Below are 22,302 nucleotides of genomic sequence, written 5' to 3' on the forward strand. Positions count from 1 at the left end.
GCTACTTGGGAGGCTGAGGCAGGAGGATCGCTTGAGCCCAGGAGTTTGAGGTTGCTGTGAGCTAGGCTGACGCCATGGCACTCACTCTAGCCCGGGCAAAAGAGTGAGACTCTGTCTGAAAAAAAAAAAAAAAAAGAATTAATAGTGCACCAGGCCTGGACCCAGGATGAGGGTGTATCACAAAGAAAGGATTATGATGAATCCAATTTTGTGCACCTGCAGTCCAATTAAAATTAAAGAACTCCAATAATAAATGGATTTCATGCCATAATTGAAAGTCAGTTTAGTCATCTGAAGATCTAAACTGCTATTTTTAAGACACACTATGCACTGACAAATCGGGAGGAAAAAATGACTTCACTTTTCACTAAAAAGAAAACGCTTTCCCTTTGATCACCAAACGCAGCTTTTTCAATGAGCTGTGAATGATAAAATTGGCCACCATGATTCAAATATTCAGATGTCAGAAGGTTTCAGTATAAACCAGATAAACTTCCCAGGTCACCTTATACCTCTAAAATTCTATATTTTAGATTGATGGCCTGATGTGCCAAGACAGTCTTTAATGAAACAAAAATGATTTTTCCAGACCCCTTCCTTCTAATTACACAGTTTCACCTCGGGACATTTCTTCTTGCCCACAGCAAAACTTCAGATTTGCATATTTGTTTGTTTTTGTGTTTATATCCCTACCATTGCTTATAAAAATGAAAGACTTAATGTGTGAGGAAACTGGGGCAAAATAAGAGCAGGAATTAAAAATAATCCCACAGGTAATATTAGAACACTAATGTATTTTTGGTTTCTATTATATCTTAGCTAGAGCTGGGCCACAAGTTTAGCTTGCAGCTTCCTAACAGTCAAAGCGAAGAAGGAAACAGAAGTTGACAGACGATTTCTAATGCCTATAAAATAATTTAGGCCGGGTTTTCCAAAGAAAACTAGTATTTCCATGCGCTTAGAGATATGTCCCAGTGATGTGCTAGAGCTCTTGATTGCCAATGGTTAAATAGCCAGGATTTTTGCAGATTAGTTGTTAAACCATTCTCAAACCAGCTTGAAATTGACCTTGGTGGAAATACTTAGCAAACACTACAAGTCAGGACTTTTTTAAATTTTATTCAGAGAGCCCATTCACCAGCATACCACTGCATGGCCCCCCTGGCCCTCATACAGGGACACTACGTGACGTCGGGAGTGGGGCTTCTGCAAGTGAGTGGGGAAAGGCTCAGTGTACATGCTCGTTATGTACGACAAAGCATCCCTCGGGAGCAGAAGAGAGCAGGAATATATGCCTGAGACCAGAGAATGACTTTGAAGTCTGTGTCACAGTCAGCAGTCACCCACCCCACCTCAGTGCTTCTTTCTAATACTACCCTTTGGAATTTCGTACCCAGGATTATAAAAAATGCTATGCTCATTGAGGGACAGATGTATCTCCCCATTCAAAAATGCATCCAGGGAGAATCTCAGGTTACGGCTTTTATGCTTTCCACTAGCTCAGCACTTCCAAGCCCATGTTTCACAGCACTGTAACCCGTGTCCTGCAGGGGAGGAAAAGGTGTTCCATGCCAAAATGTGCAGTTCTCTTCACTGTGGGACTTCTCAGAGCCTCAGGAAGGCATATGTGCCCTTGTGACACAGAGTGCACATTAGCTTCCCAAACCGATTTTATCCCAGAACTTGTGGTAGCACATCTTGGGACACCAGACTGGAAATTCTACCCTGGGTAGTCAGGGTTCCTTGCAATTTGGAAAGGCAATACCAGGATGTTATAGCCCAGAAATATTCCTTTCATGTAGGACTTGAGGCTCTGGCTTTTTTAAAAAATAAAAACATAACTTGTGTATCTTTGCTTTTCAAATGAACCCTTTCATTAACCTTGTCCCTGCATCCATCAACAGAGCTTACTTAAGCAATGAAGGGAAACGTTTCAGCACAATAAATTTCTCAGCTGTGTCCCCAGCAACTCAATCAGTCCTATCGGGGAACACCGGGCATTGAAAATGACAAAGCCCAAAGCCAGCATACGTTTCAACTCACAAGATTCTGGAGCAGACAACGAGCATTTCTCGTCACTTTTTACCCTTGAATTTCCACCCACCCAACCCCCACTGCCATCTAGCTCTTGTTTCTTTTTCTCTCTTCTTGAGCTAGCGTCGTTAACTCCTAACACAGAGTTTGTCATTTGTCATGTCGTGGGCACTCCGCACATGTATGCATCCGCTCAGCAATCATTATGGAGCCCCCGTCCCAGACCACAGACGGGACAGATGAGGGCCTGTCATCAAGGAGCTCGGAATGCAGCATTAATGAATGTTAGCTTCCTCTCCTATTTATCGCCTTCACTGGCTCTCTCTAGGCGTCTTTGTCCCTACCTTGCTCAGTGCCCTGTGCTGCTGTTCATCCTTTTTCCTCCCTTCCCTGACAGCTTTTTTCCAATGACTAACAGGAACCCAGCTCAGCTGGTTTTTATCACGTTCCTGTCCTTGCATTTTTCCAACTCAATTAAGCCATTAGCAGGGCTAAATGAGGCATGTACTCTCCAAAAGTCACACCCGTTGTCAGGGAGCTGGAGGGTAAGACCGTGTGCAGCTGGCCGGCAGAGAGCAAGCCAGGCTTACAGGCGGCTCTGAGTGTGACCAAGCAGTTTGTGTCCCCCCCCAGCGCTGAAAGAGGGCCCTTATTTTAAAACAAGATGTGCTTTGCTTTGGCACAGAAGGAATGAAGTCTGAAATAGAACCGGGGACGGTCACACTGGGGATGGCAGATAAGATGTCCCTCATTCTTTGGCAAATGTGCCCCAGGTATGTCTAGAAACCCATACTGTGGATGTGTCCTCAGCAAGAGGTAAAGAAAGCTGTAACCAGAGCCAGGTACACAGGTTGTGTGATTATTGGTTGAACTTTTTGACGTTTTTTCCCTGTTCACCCTCATTAAAACGCTCACATTTCACCTTTCCGCAACAGTGGCTTCAAACCCTATGGTTAATATTCTTTATGATTAGTGTGAGGAAAGAGGGCAAAGATTACAGTAAATAAACCAGAGACACATCAGTGTACTCATCCTATGAAAACAAATGATCTCTACTGGAAATCAAATTTCATTTCATAAGCATCTTTTTTCTAGGCAACCTAGAATTTTCACCTCTGCAATCTAGCAATTGAGAAATTGTAGTTTTTGAGATTGCCATGCCTTTAATTTACTGAGTGATTTGAAGTTCAGAAGGTCTGTGTCTTGGTTTTCTCTATTTGAAATGTGGGCAAAATCATTCTGCTCTAGAGTTATACAATGTCCATAAAAATCAGAGCCAAAAGGTGAGAGTGGGGGTGGTTTATACTGTGATGAAAATTGAAATGTTGCAGTGTTGACTCCTAACCTTGCCTTGCTATCCTCTGTTAGCTTGACCTGGACTACAGACTTGGATGAGACATGTACCTACTTTTTGGACAAATGCAAGTTCAAAAGATATTTTTATAGCATCCACTCGATACCAGGTTCCTTGTTGAATGCCGGGATGCACCTGTGATCGTGATGAAGCCCCTGCCCATGAACCTTCAGTCTCGTGGGGCGACCCCTCCCATGTTCTGTCCTGGAATTGCCCACCCAGCCTCTGGTCGTTACTGGTCACACTTCATTCATTTATGCAACAAATATCTGTGGAGCATCTACTAAGTTCCAGGTGTCGTGCTTGACGCTATGATGGTGAGGAAAAGAGACAGGCCCCACCCTCACGAAGTTTCTGGTCCCCACCTTGACTTAATTCTCTCTCCTGGCAATCACCAGCCAGAGGACATCTCTCTTCTCTCCGTGCTCCTTCAACACATAGTTCGTGCCTCTTTATAGCATTTGCATCACTGTAATTATAACACATTTTTATGTCCCCTTTTAAACCATGGACAATTTGAAGGCAAAAATTTCAACTTTCTTTCCCTAGTGTCTTGCACTCCTACTTTCTAGCACATGGAGAGCTCAGTGAATGCTTTTGAATGAATAAATAATTGCACGAATTTATAAGCTCATGAACCCATGGAACCCAAAGATCAATCTGCCCTCATCTCCCATCATTCCACACTTCTTGGCTGAAGAACTTAATGAGCACTCATCTGCCAGAGCTGAAACACTCCTCATGATGTCGAGGGCCTTCTAAACACAAACCAGCTGGCCCATGGGTCATTTCTTCTTCCCAGATGTATCTGCCATTGAGAGAAAGAACAAATATTAGCTTCAGCTTTTTTTGTAATACTTTTTTGCAGGAGGGCAAACATGATTATATATGATTTAAATGGTATTCCACTTAGCTTGTATTAAGAACAAATGAGTTTATTTGTGACTCTTAGATTGATGCTGTTAGAGACAGCTTCAGTAATAAAAATAACTATGTAACAATAGTGGCTCAAACCAGCCAGAAGTTTCTTTCCCTTTAATGTTAAAGTCCAGGAATAGTCCAATACCGAGGTTCTGTTCCATGAAATCTTTAGCTCATGGAACCGTCATTCCCTAGGATGTGGGTCATGGTCAGGATGGGCTCCAGCTGTCTCATCCCCCTCCATGCAGCAGAATGGAGGGTGGGGATGAGGGACCAACAGCAAATACCAACTCTTTCTTAAGCAAGGCTCCTCGAAGCTGTCACGGGACGCGTCAGCTTATATCCCATTGGCCAGAATTTAGTCATACAACCACACGTAAGCATCAGGGAAGATGGGGAAAATGGTCTTTATTTTGGACAGCCACTTGTCCAACTAAAAACGATTTTACTGTAGCATAAAAGGATACAAGGGGGACAATGAGAAGTCTCTACCACAGATACAAACACTGACATGTTGTTCGTGATTATTCAAGAACATTTGTATTATAACGGCTGCAAGCTGAAGTCACAATGATGAACTCCAGTTGTTAAGCCACTGTGCTAGGATCACACTCGTGTTGCCCTGCTGTCGATGTCTAGGGCGTGGGAGGAGTGAGGTAGAGAGGAAAGAAAGCTTTTGCAACAGGGAAGGTGGGAGGCAGTGGGAGCCTGTACACAGGGACAGGCCACAGGAGCGTGAAGGAAGGCAGAGTGAAGCGCAAGGGCAGAATCACAGGACCAGGGGATGTTGGAGAAAAGGGAGACGGAGGATCTAAAATGACTCTCAGCATTGAAAGCAAATTAGACCCTGGTAATTGGACTAAAAAGGGTGGTTTGGAGACTACTTTGCACTAGTGGAGTTAACTACTGCAAATTGACCCCAAATCTCTCCTTCCTCTATTACTTCTTGCCATGAATTTTCTGTTGAATAGACTAATGAAGTTAATAAACTTCTCCAAGTAGTTAATCTTTCACAGGAAAAATTTAACAGGTCCTAGTGACTTAACCTAGTGAGTTATAATATTCCCTCTCCTACCTAATTCAGTACATGGGATTCCTTAAAATTCTGAATTCTTCAGGCATTCTTAAGTCAAGTGCCAGAATTTCTCACCTGAGTAAGCTGAATGTACAGAGAATCTATTTCCCTACCGAGAAAGTGGAGTTGGTATTACTCTTTATGAAATTGCTGTAAAGTTTAAAATACATTGGATGTTTAAAGGGCCTGGCACAATACCTGGGTGAATAAATGCTAATTTCTGTCTCTTTCCAAATTACTTTCTTTTTTATGCATTCATTCAACAAACATTTATTCAGCATTTACTATTTCAGGCACTGTACTGAGTGCTGGAGGGCAACGTTTAATTTAGTCAGAGAAAACAAAGATACTTTTTTTTTCCCACTTCTGAGTGTTGTAAGTTCTGATACTCTACGTGCCTGCCCACTGGACGGGGAGCTCTTGAGGACAGAAACGTGTGTGTGTTTGTCACCTTTATATTCCTAGGCCTCAGCACATATACCTGTTAAATGTATGAATGAAAATATGACCAAGGTCCAAGGAATGAAGCCAAAAATCTAAAAGCAGGACTGGAGGCAAAAAACAGGGATGGTCATAGATACTCAAACATTACTTGAGGCAACTCCATAAAGCTGTGTCTGCTGGGTGCTCCTTCCATAAGGGGCCAATGCCCTCTGCTAGGGCGGCTGCTGGAGGAGGAGATGGGATTCCTACGGGGCAAGAGGCAGCATATGGCAATGGTTAAGAGCTTGGGCTGTGGAATCAGACATTCATGCAGGGAACTATAATAAAGTGTGATGACTCTTCCAAGATGGAAGCTCTAAGATCCAAGATGTAAGAGACTGTGTTCTTATAGGTGGACCTTCCTAGCCGGAAGGTTCAGGGAAAGCCTCCTTAAAGAGTCTTGTAAGTTGCTCGCTGCACAACTGAGGGCTTAGCATGGGCTGAAGTCCAACCCGTGCTCCAGTCAAGCTGCGCACCTCGACAGAGGCTGTGTCTGCCCAGAAGGAGCTCTTTTCTTTGTTCACACAAAGGCCTACAGCTCAGCAAGTCAGGCCCTCACAGTGATGGACATCTGAAAGATGAAAGATAAGTTGATGTTTTCCAGGCCTAGTTTAGTCCAGAGGGACCAAGAAGGGGAAATGGCGTGTGCAAGGTCTGGGCATGGAAAAAGTCTGGTGTACTTGAGGAACTGAAAGAAGTTCAGTAAGGTGGAGTGTGAAGTTCAAGGGAAGACTAGCAAGAGTGAGGCTGAAAGGGTGTTTATTACAGCTAGCAGTCTCTATGATTTTACTAGTTATATTGTGCTAATGGCCCTCCATGCATTATTTTATTAAGATTTTGCTCAGTGACGTGTCCAAAGCCATGTTAGGAAGTAGTGCAACTATGACTCAAAGCCTGATTTAACTCCAGAGCCTGTGTTCCAAACCACTTGTTCTGTAGCATCCAAAAATTTGCAAAGGGACAAAATTGGAGGCAGGAAGGCCAGGTGGGAAATAGTTGCAGAAATCCAGGTTGAAAATAATGATGGCCTTGGAAATGGCAAAGAGCACATGGATTCCAGGGAGATTTAGGAGGTAGACTCTACAGGGCTTGGCGGTTGTTTGAATATGGAGAGCAGTGACAAGCAGCAAGAGGAGGCAAGGATGACTCCTTATTTTGTGTCTTTGTGGACAGCACATAATCTTGTTAGATAGAAAACAGTGAAGGAGGAGAAAGTTTGGGAGGGAGGTGAGTTTAAGGCCTGTTAAGTTGGAAGCACCTGTGGGACATCCAGGTGGAGATGTCCAGTTGGAAGTTCAATGCTTGGCCCTGAACCTTAACTGGTGATTGACCCATGGGGTAGGTGAGATAGGATTCAGAGTGAGAAGAACAGAGAGTTCCTACTAGGCTAATCATGCTGGAACAGAAAGCCTTTTCTCTAGATCCAGCTGTTAATCTTTGTAAAACATAATCTGACCCATGATTTTTCTGAATCCTGTGCAAGAACTATTCCTAAAAAGCTTATAGAGTGCCATGTTACAAACTGGAACCAGAGACCCATACAAAAAAGGAGGGCTATCATAATAAAAAAGGAATAAGTGACCTTTTCTGACACTTTTCTTTGGTTCACAGTCAGATTTAAACTTAAATATGACTCATTCTGTATTTCCTGTAGCAACTTATGTGCTGAATAAAACATCATTACTATTATTATAATACAAGGAGCTGCTGCTACAAGAGCAATTTTATCTCCCATCCACGCAGAAGAATGAATGGATCAAAATCCGGCAACAACATCAGCAGAGGCCTTATCTTATCAATGGCCACTTGAAAATGTGGCTTCTCTCAGACAGATAATCTGTCCCAACGACAACAATAAATATTTTTTAATTTAAAAAAATGTAGCCTCTCATAACTGAACACAGTTCTTCTCCAATATGGGCAACTGAAGTTTTCTGCATCTTGCATGAAGTGCTATAAAAATGTGGCTCTAAGCCATGCCTTCTCAATCTGCTCCTCCCAAACCCCTCTAAATGGAAATCCTGAGCCACCTCAGTTCCAGTCATCACAACAAGATGGGATTTAGGTTTAGCTGAATCCATTTTGTCTCTCTTTTCTTTTAGAAAGCATCACAGACAGTCTCTACACGATGTGGCTTCCAAAGACTCAAGGACTACCCACCTTACAAGTCTTCAATGGAGAAGGCAGGAATGGAGATTCAAACACCATGGCTTCCATTCTGTTCTTAACCACGCTGTAGACATGTGTCCCCACTGCAGAGAGTGAAGTGCACCAAAGAGGAAAGCTCTCGGCCCCCAAACCGCCTTGTCTCTCGTGCCGGGGAGAAGGCAGAATCATGGCGTTTTACAGCTGCTGTGGGATCCTCCTGGCTCTTGCCTGGCACACCTCTGCCTACGGGCCTGACCAGCGGGCCCAGAAAAAAGGGGACATTATCCTCGGGGGGCTCTTTCCTATTCATTTTGGAGTAGCAGCCAAAGATCAAGATCTAAAATCGAGGCCCGAGTCTGTGGAATGTATCAGGTAAGACAAGGAGCTAAAAATCTCAGAATGTCTTCTCTTCTGAGTGGTTGGAGAAGAGCTGCACCAAACCCAAAAGGATTCAGACTTGATTCTCTCTTTTCAAAAACGGCAATTGATAATCATACTGAAGCTTATTGCTTTGCTCCCCACTTTTTTTCTAAAGAATTTTTTCCAAACATAAAATGTCAAGGGAATTGAGTAGAAAAACCCATGGCCTGTTAAAGCATCTACCTGGTCATTTACTGACCAAGTCATCACTGTTACCTGGCAGCGGCATTGCTTAATGGAAGACTGAGTACCTAGAAGGAAATTGAGGTCTTGCAAACCTGAGTAGTAGAATCCCCCACTGGCCTTGCATGCCCAGTGGTCAGTAATACCTGAGTGCTACCTGCCTCACTTCTTTTTCAAGGAATTTAGAGTTGAAAGAAACCTCAGTATTTAGCATGACCCAGGCACCTTCAAAATCCAGTCCATAGCGTTTTGGAGCTGCACCCATTAGAAAGTCTTTCACTCATAGGAATCTGAACCCCACACCCTCCCCAGCCCACTAACACAGAATACACCGTACTCTCTCAGTGAACTATCTCTGCAGCAATGTGAAGACAGCTAATATGTCTCATTAAATCTTTCCTTCTCCAGGCCAAACAGTCTCTGTTTTCTCATCAATTCCTCCATGACATGCTTTCCAGACCCCTCACTGTCCTGGTTGTCCTCCGTCCAATGCTCTCTGATTCATCACGACCCTTTTACTATATGGCATCCAGGACTAGGCACAACTCTTTCAAATAGAATCTGATTTCTTCAGAGTACAGTGGGACTGTGTATCACCTCCCCGAATCTAGACCTCAGAGACCGTGACTGCACTCCACGTCTCAACCCATCTCCCCAGAGAGACTTGCAACTTCCAGAAGTGATCCAGCACGTTTCTTTGATCTTCCTGATAGCTGGAAAATGAAAATGAAAACTAAGACTATTCGAACAAAACTGGATTTCTGTTCATGCTCTAATGAGAGCTAATAAATTAGATAACATTTTCATATTTTTTTAGGAATGCAGAAAAACTAAGTGCAGAATTTCGCTAATACTGGTTATATCAGTCACATAGCCCATGTGGACAAATCCTCTCTTCGTTGTACCCTGCTGGACAGAGTTGTGTCTGTGCCACGTGTATACAGACTTAAGATCAGGCAAGAAGCTTGCCCTGAAATTATGTATATATTTTTAATTACATTAAAGAAAGACAGTAAAATCAGTTTAGCAGCATAGATGTTTAACATAAAGAAAAATTCTGTAATAATTCTTTTTTTTTTGAGACAGAGTCTCACTCTTTTGCCCGGGCTAGAGTGAGTGCCGTGGCGTCAGCCTAGCTCACAGCAACCTCACACTTCTGGGCTCAAGCGATCCTCCTGCCTCAGCCTCCCGAGCAGCTGGGACTACAGGCATGCGCCACCATGCCCGGCTAATTTTTTTCTATATATTTTTAGTTGTCCGATTAATTCCTTTCTATTTTTAGTAGAGACGGGGTCTCGCTCTTGCTCAGGCTGGTTTCGAACTCCTGAACTCAAACGATCGGCCCGCCTCGGCCTCCCAAAGTGCTAGGATTACAGGCGTGAGCCACCGCGCCCGGCCTGTAATAATTCTTAATAACAGAAGATTTAAAACAAATAATTAAACAAATAAATTAAAGAAACATAAAGAAAATGAAGGGAAAAATGTTACATTAAAAATTAGACCAGGAACTTTGGGAACCTGAACAATACAATGGAGTATAACAGGTCATATTTCTCACCTCCTGTCACTGAATTCAAGTAATGAAACCCACAGTATAAAGGGAGAACCTGATGAATTGTTATGTTCTCTCCTCTGGACGCAGAAACACTAATCCAGCACAATTTATTGAGCCCTCACTCTGAGCCAAGTGCTGGGGGAGTGAAAACTATGTCACTGCCCCTTATTTCTCTTATTAACTTGCTTGATTTTTATTTAAAATAATATCCTTCTTTGAAAAGCAATGCATGTTCATTGTTTTAAAATACAAAGTATAAATAAGCCCAAAGCACACAATTTTAAAATAATCATTCCGCCCCCAGAAATAACCAGTCGTATACCCCAAAATAACCACTGTTCGTGTACAGCCTTCATATATTTGTTGTTTGTTTATTAATAAAAATTAGCTCATCCATCACCCTTTCCCCTGTGATCTCCAGCAATGTCATGGGTCTAAATTTGTGACTCTGCAAATCTGAGGTTATTTTTAGGCACCCACATATTAATAGCCTAATCTATTTATATTTTCCCTGGTCCTCTTTCTTTTTAAATATATATATTTTATTAAAGTACCTCACATCAGCTACTTCGAATTTTTGCTAGAGGAGGCAGATACAAATTACTCAATGAATTACAAATAACAATCTTTATTATTATTGCTCCTGACTCTGTGTGAGGCGCCATGCTGAGTACTTTGCATAATTATCTCATATCATCATCTTCACAGCCAGGCTATGAGGCAAGGGTTATCTCCATTTTACAGAAAGGACTTTGTAAAGAGAACGCGCAAAACCAAAAAGTGACACAGCCAGGATTCAAACCCAGCTTTGCCCAGTTCTTACTCTAAAGTATTTGACCAGCAAGCCTCCCATTTTCTTCCACTTCTTCTTTCTTCCAGGTATAATTTCCGTGGCTTTCGCTGGCTACAAGCTATGATATTTGCCATAGAGGAGATAAACAGCAGCCCGGCCCTGCTTCCCAACATGACGCTGGGATACAGGATATTCGACACTTGCAACACCGTTTCTAAGGCCTTGGAGGCCACCCTGAGTTTTGTTGCCCAGAACAAAATCGATTCTTTGAACCTTGATGAGTTCTGCAACTGCTCAGAGCACATCCCCTCTACTATTGCTGTGGTGGGAGCAACTGGCTCGGGTATCTCCACGGCGGTGGCAAACCTGCTGGGGCTCTTCTACATTCCCCAGGTACCCGCGCCTTCGTAGATGGGGTACTGGGAGCAGAGTCAGGACAAGCAGACTTGGAGGGTGCCAGGCCCAGTGTCCATGTGGTTTGCTATTTTCCTTCCTCCGGTGCAAAAGACCTTTTATTTAGTCAGTGTGCCGGATCATGACCATTTGGGATTTCTGAGACCCCCAATGTCAACGATATCAACAATCCCTTCACTAGCCTTCCAAAATTCTTTTAAACGTAACTTGTATAAAACTGGGTCTTTTTTTTTTTAAACATTGTTATTTATTTCCTACTCCTTTCCTTCAGTAAATGGCCTTTCTTCTGCTTTTCTAAAAGGAATGAGACCATACAATGTAAATCCCATCTTTCACACCCAAAATAACTGTCCCTAATTCCATTCCCTTTAAAGTTTCTGCTTCTCTACTGTCTGGATGAAAATTTAGATCAGAGGGAAAGAGCATGCTTTCTCACAAAACAGGGACCTACCTATTGTCTTGCACATTCCAGAAGTGGAGAATATTCTATTTCATTTGACAAATATTTATAGAGTGTATATAAATAAGCATTCACAACCCTGGAGGAACTCAGCCTAGGTGGGGAGATGGTTTGCATTTTCAAATACTACTGTTTTTCAAATAATACTGTTTCAGAAACAGTTCACTGAAACAAGTGCTTTAATAAACATTTATTCAAAGTTGCATTTTTTCACCAAAAAAAGGACAGCAAACTGTAAATGCCATTTTATAACCTGATTTTTTCCCGTTAACACTATATAGCAAACCTTTTTCCAGTTTAATATTTATAGATTTATGACATCATTTTATAATAGTGAAAAATTGGAAACAACCTAAAATGTCCGTGGATGGGCGAATCAGCTCAATTGTGATGCATCCCTTATGTCACGTTTTAAATTGAATTATAAGTCACACTTTAAATTTATTTTTTCAATGTTTAATATATAAAATTAATAAGAGTGCCTTTGATAAATTTATACTTTTCTATTGGGAGGGCTCCATTTCCTTGGTTATAGCCATTATCCCTTTAAATACGTATGATAACAGAAAGTCTGTCATCATTTACTGAATCCTCACTTCAGGGAATTAAAGGTGTTTCCCATGGGGAAGCTCTGGCTTTGTAACTTTTGTGCCACAGTGACCTGGCCAAGCCCATATCAGTAAATGTGTTGGGCATATTTAAATTTGTCATATTGCACAGTATTATTTTAGATACACAGTTAACGTAAGTTGTTGTTACCCCACGGCCAATAGGCATAAGATGGAATTACCATCAAGTAGAGAAACAATATGAAAGGGAAGGTTTTAATGCTTTGTGGTTTGGATGAAAGATAAGGTTAAGTTGAATTTTAATTATAAAAGTGCTGAGAAGACCATAATGATCATCGATCAAACCAATATATCTACAGCAGTGGTTCTCTGCCAGGGCTGCATGTTAGAATCATCTGGGGAGCTTTAAGAATACTGATGCCTGGGTCCCACCACCCCCCAAAGATGGAGATTTAATTGAGCTGAGATGCAGCCTGGGCTTCAGGAGTTCAGAATGCTTACGAGGCAGTTCTGATGTGCAGCAGGGCTGGGAATCACTACTCTGCAGGGTTAGGTCAGGGACCCAGTGCTATTTCTTACATCAGCCACGCCACCAAGTGGATGGAACAAGCGGACCAGCTAGAACAAACTGTGGTTAGCACAGTTTTCTGAATCATACGTGAGATTCTCCCCTCTTACGATATAAAGAAGTTTTGTGTGTTTTTAAGGGTTTTTTTTTTGGCGGGCGGGGGGGATGAAAAGTGGTATTTACCTCACTTTATAGTTTGCTTTTTAAAAAATGGACAAATATTAGAAATACATTCCTTAAGACCATATCCATGAGGGATATCTTTATTTCTAATTTTTATCCCTTTAAATCCCTTTTTGGCCGATTTTTCAAAAGAAAATCAAGCAGCAAGGAATAACGGATGGATTTACAAAATGGTAGGATTTACATTTGCAAAAACCTGATTTACAGCCTATTGTTTGAGCCCGCAAGCTTCCATGGCAGTGTGAGAGTGGCTTATTCCGATAAAAGAAAAAAATTGTCAATTTCGTATTATAGCTTCTAAAATCAAAGCTTTTGTCAGAAAAATCACACTTGTCCTTCAGCAAAGTTGGCTTGGTTTTTTCACAGACCCATGTCTTTTATGTTTTTAATGTAGGAACTATTCATTAACAAGAAGGAACATATTGGAAAACTTGATTTAAAAACATTGAACATAGAAAACTAATTGTTCAAATGGTGAGAAATATTTAAAAGGCATTTCCCCAAATTTCTTCAACTTGTTTTCTTAAGTTAAAATCTCTCTAGAGAACTAGAGAACAAGAGATATTAAACACTACTTCATTTCCTAGATTGTATTAAGTGTACTTAATAGATTTCTGTTAATTGTACTTAATAAGATTCTATTAAGTGTACTTCTACTAAGTACAAAATGTTTTGTTTATTAGAAGAAATGGTCCAGTAACTTGGAACTTCCTAACTGATAAGCCACAGGGGCACACAAAGGCAGCAAATGGGCCAAAGCCTGCCCAAAGATACTGATCCCCTCAAGGTCTGGGATGGCGAGGTGGGCTTGGTGGTCAGAGCACTCCCCACCACGTTTCACCAGCCTCCTCCATTGACCCCATCTTCTGTGTTTCCAAACGTGGGGGAAAAGTTGGAAAGCTCTACACTGGCAAATGCTTCACATGGTATTTGGCTACTTCTTCAGGCAGTGATCTCTTAACATCAAAGGCAAGGCTTTCTTCTGGTGGTCCACACCCATGCTCAGATACATGCTCTATGTCTTAGAGAGTGGGAACATATCAAGGCAGCTTCTCCAGGGTTCCTTTTCAGCCCCTCTAAGGTTTTGGAGACCCACATCAAAAGCCTGCCAAATGGGCTCAGGCTTCACCTACAACTGCACAAAAGAAAGGGCTCAGAGCCAGGTGCAGTGGCTCACTCCTGTAGTCCCAGCTACTTGGGAGGCTAACGTGAGAGGATCGAATGACGCCAGGAATTCAGAAAGAACTCCTTAAGAGAACTCTCTTAAAAAGAAAAAAAGAAAAAGGAAAAGACTCTGGACGGTGGTTGAACCACCGAAAAGTGAGGAGTGGAAAAGTTGTTATTCTGATGATATTTAAGGATATACATCATTGTTATTGTGGTGCAGGGGAATTGAGCCTAATGAGCCTGAATGGCTAAATGAGCCTAAAAGATAAACCGTTCTCAAAAATGACTGAATTGAGGTTTTGCGCTTACTTTTACCTACAGTACTGGGAGTAGGGGAGAGTAGGAGAGGGAAGATGGGAAGAGGGAAATTAGGCAGAATAGGAAAAGGAACTCCCTGGGACTCCTCCAAATAACCTTAAGTTTGTAATCTGTAGGGAACCTGACTCCTTCCAGAGGTGAGTTATGGACAAAGTGTTCATCACAGTAAAGGGAAGTCAAACTGTTCAGATCAGAAATCAGGCCCAACAGACTGAAGATGTGTGCATGGATAATTATAACCAATGAGGCAGCACAGGGGAGATTAGAAGAAACATGAAACAGTGCACAAAGATTCTTCTTGAAAGGATAAGTACAACCCTCTCTTGTTGGGTTGCTTTTATGGCCAGTTTTGAAGGTAGCATTGTGAAGAATCACCCATTGGAATTTAAGGTGCTCCCTCACAGACTGACAGGTGCTTGGGCACACTGGAAGGGAACAGCACCTCACTCACTCACTCATTCATTCTGTGTCCCTGGTTCTTTCTAGGTAAGCTACGCCTCCTCCAGCAGACTCCTCAGCAACAAGAATCAGTTCAAGTCCTTCCTCCGTACCATCCCCAATGATGAACACCAGGCCACCGCTATGGCAGACATCATTGAGTATTTCCGCTGGAACTGGGTGGGCACAATCGCGGCTGATGATGACTATGGGCGGCCAGGGATTGAGAAGTTCCGAGAGGAAGCTGAGGAGAGGGACATCTGCATTGACTTCAGCGAGCTCATCTCCCAGTACTCTGATGAGGAAGAGATCCAGCAGGTTGTAGAGGTGATCCAGAATTCCACCGCCAAAGTCATTGTTGTTTTCTCCAGCGGCCCAGACCTTGAGCCCCTCATCAAGGAGATCGTCCGGCGCAACATCACAGGCAGGATCTGGCTGGCCAGTGAGGCCTGGGCCAGCTCCTCCTTGATCGCCATGCCTGAATACTTCCATGTGGTTGGAGGCACCATTGGATTTGCTCTGAAGGCTGGGCAGATCCCAGGGTTCCGGGAATTCCTAAAGAAAGTCCATCCCAAGAAGTCTGTCCACAATGGTTTTGCCAAGGAGTTTTGGGAAGAAACCTTTAACTGCCACCTCCAAGAAGGTGCTAAAGGACCTTTACCCACAGACACCTTCCTGAGAGGTCACGAAGACAGTGGTGGCAGGTTCAGCAACAGTTCCACTGCCTTCCGACCTCTCTGTACAGGGGATGAGAATATCAGCAGTGTCGAGACTCCTTACATGGATTACACACATTTACGGATATCCTACAACGTGTACTTAGCAGTCTACTCCATTGCTCACGCCTTGCAAGATATATATACCTGCCTCCCTGGGAGAGGGCTCTTCACCAATGGTTCCTGTGCAGACATCAAGAAGGTTGAGGCTTGGCAGGTACGTCCTTCATGTGGATAACAGTTTGCTGTACAAAAAAGCAGAGTTGGGCTGATCCAGGCAAGAAAAATAGTGGTTACTTGAAAAGGGCAATATCTAAATGAGGCCACTAAATAGAACTTTGGATTCAAATTGCCTTTTTAAACATCATGAGCAACTAACTTCTGCAAAATTTAGTAATTTGATTTGATTATCTATTTAAAGCCTTGACTCAATTGTTCTTTACCAGTGGTTCAGAATACCCAAAGTATGGTCCCTAAAAGTTTTCAAATATGGTAGAACTGAGTATTTTTCTAACATCTAAATTAAAGACATTGTTCCCCTGTGAGTAACAAGTATTTGTTGGGTGCCTATTACATTCCATACACCAAGGGGCATAAAACCAGTGTTCTGGTGTTCAGCCACCACTTTGCCATTACATTACTCACAGCCTGTGCTGAGCCACCCAGCAGACCAACTAAGCACAAGCTTAGGACACAAGCAAATCAAAGGCACAGAAAAATACTCTTCTTAAAAGGATTTGATATTGAATGGTTCAAAAAGAAGCACTAAAGTCGTCATCATAGAAAAAAATCGGAACTTTAGTGGAGTTTCTACACTCATTTTATAGTTTAGTCTTGTTTTTTATTTTTTAATTACACACAAGAGAGACATCATACTCCTTTTCATTTGTAGACTCATCCTACTAAGCTGTTCATATATCTTGCACATGTGCCTTATTTTTCGATCAGACCGTATTTTACACTCCTTTTATATTTTCCCCCGTTCCAAACTGACCTGTCAGAGATAGTACATGATAGTGGGAGGGAAATCCCTGAATTTGAATTGAATGACCCAGCCCTTCAACTCCCACGTTTCCTAGCTGTGTGATCTTAGGCAAGCCACTGTTCTAAGTCGCAGTGTCTTCATCTGTAAGATGGATTTAATGTCTAGTCTATTTTCCACCCAATGTTCTTTTGACAATGAAATGAGATGACCTATGTGAAAGCAATTTATAAACTTTCAAGCTATAAACAGATGTGTGATCATTATAGTAGGATTTCGGTTCACATCTAATTAATTAATTAGGCAAAAAATGATACCTAGAACAGCTTTATATACAGAACCCAACCACCACAGACCCTTTAGGAAAGATACTAAGGGGCAAAGAGTGTACAACTTTTGTCAGTCATTGCAGAGATTCCCATGAGAGGGAAGGAGTGACTGTCTAGGCTGGGAGAGTGAGTCGGGACCTGCAAGTTCTCAGCCCTTCTGGTGTGAGAAAATTTCACTCAACCATCATTGTTGGCTAAAATTTCTAACCTCTATGGATGCTCACAGCTTCCTTCCTCACACTGAACCTCCACCCTGCAAAGATAGATGAGCTCTCTAATGAGGGTCAAAGATTTCAAAGACTTCAGAAGCCATGATGCTAAGGTATGGGGTTTTAAGTAGGAGGAATACAGGGACAATCTTTACGTGGTAAACACTATTGTTTTTCCTTTCTTCCCTTCCATGTCCCCTGCAAAGAGGACCCAGCTCTTGAAAAGCCTGCAAGAGCAGGGTGGGGCTGAAGGGAAAAGAGGCTTTCAGTGGGAAACTTGGCAGCTCTACTCTTTAATGATTTTTCTCCCATACATGGAAGTGAGATCCAGATGGTCAGGACCAGAGCTCAGGCCTATGAGAAGAAAGCTATGCACGCATTAGGCTATAGTCATGATTGGGACTTTTAGTTGTATAATAGAAAACCCAAACCAAATTGGCATAAACAACAAAAAAGGAAATTTAGTGGTTCATTTTACTGAAAATCTCAGACGCATTCCGGGTACAACTAAATACGTTCATCTCTATCTCTTTGTTCTTTATGCCCCAGGGTTAGTGGTTTTCATCTTCTGCAGTAGCATCAAGCTCAGAAAAATCCTTGCTTCTGGGATCTCCTTACTTCCCAGAATTTCCTGTAAAAGTCCCAGAAATCATGTGCATTGACCAGTCCCAAGTCACGGATCCATCCCTGATGCTAGGATGCTACACAGACCGAGAGTAAGGGAAGAGTATATCCCCATGGGAAATCAGGATGCTATTCCCAAAAGGAGGAGGAAATAGAAGCAAAGCAGCCAAAAATTTAAAATGCCCACTACACAGACAGCTCACCTGTCCCTAGTCCAGGTACAGATGAGTCCTCCTGATGCAATTCATGCGGGAGAGGGCACCTTAGGAAGATGGGATCAGACTCTAGGGAGGAAGAGTGTGCAAACGTTGGCCAAAACGCCCTGCCTGCTTGCTATAGGTCTCCTTTGGGCCTTAGGAATCCAAGCTGTTGGGAGGGCATTCCAGAATTTAAGGTCTTTGCCATGTCTCTTTCAAGAGATGAACCAGCAGTTATTCTCTGTCATTCCACCTATATGGAAACCTGTCCCTGTACAATCTAATCCAAGTATCTCAGCCTGGAGCTGCACGCCTGCCTTCTCTCAGTCCTTCCCTGTAAGCCCACCTGCCTGACACCTCCCACAAATCACTTATTAGTTCTTGGCACAGCATCTTCGCTTAGCCCACATCCCACAGCAGAAGGGCCATCAGTTTTCGGCTTCACTATCACTGTCTACCAACAATTTTTAAATCTTTTTCAAAATTCACTTTCTCCTGGAAGTCTTTTCAAATCATACTTCCACAAACGTTCATTTTCTGATCATTCTTTCTTCCTTATTTTTGCTGTTTAAATTTCCACAGCTCCTCAACTGACTGAAATAGATTCTTATTAGTTAAAATTCTGGTTAAATAAAGGTCAGTCACAATTTTTTTCTTTTGTGGATCTTTTTTCCCCAGAAAATATATCAATCAACTCATATGCCTTAAAAGTAGCCCTAATAGGTAATTTATGAGCACATAACCCGCAATTGCTTCCTGACCTCCACAGAGACCCCAAGCCCTCCTCACACCCCTCCTCAGCTCTCTCTTCACTTTAGTCCTCTGCTGTACTCTAAGCTTCCTAAGAGCAGGAACCATGCCTGTATTGTTCAGAATGTGTCCAGAATGCCTAACACCAGGATATTTGTAGAATGAATCAGCGAATGAGTTGCTTTGACACTACCTAGAGTTCTTTGCAGGGAACTGTTTGACCCAACAACCCATTCCTGGATCAATCACTGTGGCCAAGGTATTCTAGGCTCTGACTGGACAAGCTTGGGTCACATGCCCACCATCGAGTTTGAACGGAACACCACGCAAGTAAGCACGGAACCACCTTCCTTCTTCTCTCAGGATGACTGTACACAAGGCAGGCTTCCTGCTTCCCTCCCCCTCACACCAACCACTCACTAGTCAGAAAACAGGCATGCATGGTGACAGAACTGTGGTGATGACAGAAGTCACATGGAGTTGACCTTTCCAGGAACTGCTGGTACTCTTAGGAATTGGGGAAGGGAAAGATAAATTAGAGTGAGAGACAGAGAAGATGGAAGGTATTTGATAAATGGCTAAGGCTAGAGAAGGGAATAGGGCCTGGACCTTCCTTACACTCTTAGCACAGGAAGTGGGCAAGAAGCAAGACGCTCATTATCTGTGTGAACTCTCCCTCATTATCTGTGTGAGAGCTGGAAGGCCTTGACCACAGTGGGACATTTCTAGTCTTTGGCTTAATTCAGTTGACGCTTAGAGTGTGGCAAGAGGTGATTCCCATTTATGCTTGTAATGAGCAACAGTTTGACTTGAAAATCCTTTAGGGGAAACACCCTAAAAGGCCACAAGATGGGAATATTATTGCATAAAAGAATATTTGACCTTCTAAATGTGTGCATGTCCTACGTATTTGCCCCTCCTTTAGCTCTTTCTTGGTGTTTAGTTTTCTTTGTGAGCCTGTTACTCTCTTTGTGTCCGTATGTTATTTTCTATGTTTTGGTCTTTCTACTAGATTTTTCTTGTTTCTCTTCCCCTTCATTTATTCTTTCTCTTTCCTCATATTACTCCCCAAATAAAATAATTTGGAAGCATGTTATCTTGAATTATAATCTCAAGTAAAATTTTATATTTTCTTTTTTAATGGAACTATCAGTTCCTTCTTTTAAAATTCTAAAAACAGAAGAGTGTTCTCTCTAGGGGAAATATCTAAATTATTTTTTAACTTACGTCAACATTGCTTTTTTGTGGGTCAGTGATTATCAACTTAAAGATTCCTAGCCAGGCTGTGCATGATGGCTCATGCCTGTAATCCTAGCACTTAGCGGGGGCCAAGGCAGGAGGAGCACTTGAGGCCAGGAGTTCAAGACCAGCCTGGCCACATGGTGAGACACCCTCCCTATAAAATATTAATATAAAAAAATAGCCAGGTGTTGTGGCACATGCCTGTAATCCCAGCTACTGAGGAGGCTGAGGCAGGAGGATCACTTGAGCCTAGGCATTCAAGTTTGCAGTGAGATGTGATTGAGCCACTGTACTCCAGCGTGGGCAGCAGAGCAAGACCCTATCTCCAAAAAAAAAAAAAAAAGATTCCCTACCATTGATTGCTCTTAAGGGTGAAATGGTTTTCCATCTCCATCTTCCTTATTATGTGAATTAAAGACAAGAAGGAATTTTACAGAAAATAAAATGTTCAACTGCAGAACTTGCAGGTCAACATGCCAAAAGCAATATTAAAGATGTTTAAGGAGAATATTTAGAGATATGACTTAGTAAACAAGTAATTGCTTAAAAAAGGATAAGGTACAAATTTGGAGTAAAAAATATTCCACATTCATGTTATTTTATTTACATGCCTGCTGTGAGGATAGAGCACTACAATACTCTTCAGGGTAGGATTTGAAGTATGGAAAAAATAAAGGATATCATTTGAGATGGGCCTTGGAAGATAGATAGGATTCGTGGATATGGAGAAGGATCTGTTCCTTGGAGGAAATGTCAAATGCAAAGGCAAATACGTGCAACAACGTAGATAAATCACAGAAACATCATGCTGAATGAAAGAATACAGACCAAAAATAAAGAGTACATACAGTAAGATTCCATGTATGTGATATTCTGTCTCTAGTGGCAGAAAGCAGATCAATGGTGGCCGAAGGCTATGAGCAGAGTGGGGAGTGACTTGGGAGGGGCAGCAAGGAACCTTTCAGGGTGGAGGCAGTGGTAGTTACATGGGCGTATACATTTGTCAAAACTCAGAACTATACACTTAAAATGGGTGCAATTTATCTATGTAAATTATACCTCAATAAAGTAGATTAAAAATAAAAAATAATGGAAAGTCCCCGGGGTGTAAAAGTACAGGCCATGCATGGAGATCACAATGTCATTCAGTTTAGACCACATTTCCGATTACGGCCTCATGTGTTGCCACAATCATTACATGTGTCTCCACCATCCCGTTGTTAAATATGTCCATCTTCTCTGCCTAAATTTTCCACTAGTTAACCTGTTGTAACTGGAGATAGACAACCTAATAGACTGTCTAATCCGACACCTGCATGTGAGTAAGAAGTTAGCATAATGGTTAAGAGTTTGGACTCTCAAGCCAGAATGAGTTGGTTTAAATTTCAGTTGCCACCTAATTGCTCTATGACCTTGGAAAGTCACTTAATGTCCCTGTGCCTCACTTTCCTCACATGAAAAAATGGAGATAATAAAACTTACCTTATAACTTTTTATAAGGATAACATTTATGTATAGAGTGCTTAGGATAACATTCTGTGCCTATACATAATGTGTTCAGTAAATATTAGTCTTGAGTATTATTCTTTTGTAGGTAAGGAAAGTAAGACCCAGAGAGCCTAAAACGATTTTCCCAAAGTCATATATCTAGCCAATAAGAAAGCCTACATCGGCTCCAGGTGATCTGTTCCCTGATGAAGCCAAGGTAACTGCAAAGGAACCATGTGGCCAGTTTGTCCCTCTGGGCACATGCCTTATAGCTCCTAAGAGGCTGCCAGGTCAGCTGATGGTTTTCCTAGTGAAGACACCGGTCCACAGCCTTGAACCCTGGGTGTTCGCCAAAGGAAACCAATTATCCTGACAGACTGGTCCTTACACAAAGAGAAAGTGTAGTGGGCAAATAATTGAGCATGAACACAACTGACCAAGCTGGAGTATATTAAACATCTCTTTGTCCATCTTGAATATTATTGTATTTCTTGTTCCTAAAACGTGTCTGCTTGGCCCATAGTGGTTGCTCAATAAATATTTGTTGAATAAACAAATAAATAAAGGAAGAGAATGGAACAAAGGTAAATATCGAGCAAGGACAGTAGATGACAGTAAAAGAGTACATGGATTCAGGCATAGTTCAAAATACCTTGTAACTTTCCTTTTTATTTCTTCTTTG

The 22,302-nt window shown here is 42.1% G+C and overlaps 1 protein-coding gene across 1 annotated transcript in view; it reads left to right on the top strand.

The window, feature by feature from the left end:
• The window catches only part of CASR (calcium-sensing receptor), a 75,511-nt gene that overhangs the window by 40,085 nt on the left and 13,124 nt on the right, over nt 1–22,302 (top strand). The window contains exons 2-4 of the mRNA XM_012640587.1: nt 7,970–8,387; nt 11,053–11,359; nt 15,132–16,016. Of these exons, the coding sequence (XP_012496041.1) occupies nt 8,203–8,387; nt 11,053–11,359; nt 15,132–16,016 (1,377 nt within the window). The 5' untranslated portion in view covers nt 7,970–8,202. The remainder of the gene's footprint in view (nt 1–7,969; nt 8,388–11,052; nt 11,360–15,131; nt 16,017–22,302) is intronic.

Source organism: Propithecus coquereli, unplaced genomic scaffold (assembly GCF_000956105.1).
Source record: "Propithecus coquereli isolate 6110/MARCELLA unplaced genomic scaffold, Pcoq_1.0 Scaffold10, whole genome shotgun sequence".
Taxonomy (NCBI): Eukaryota; Metazoa; Chordata; class Mammalia; order Primates; family Indriidae; genus Propithecus; species Propithecus coquereli.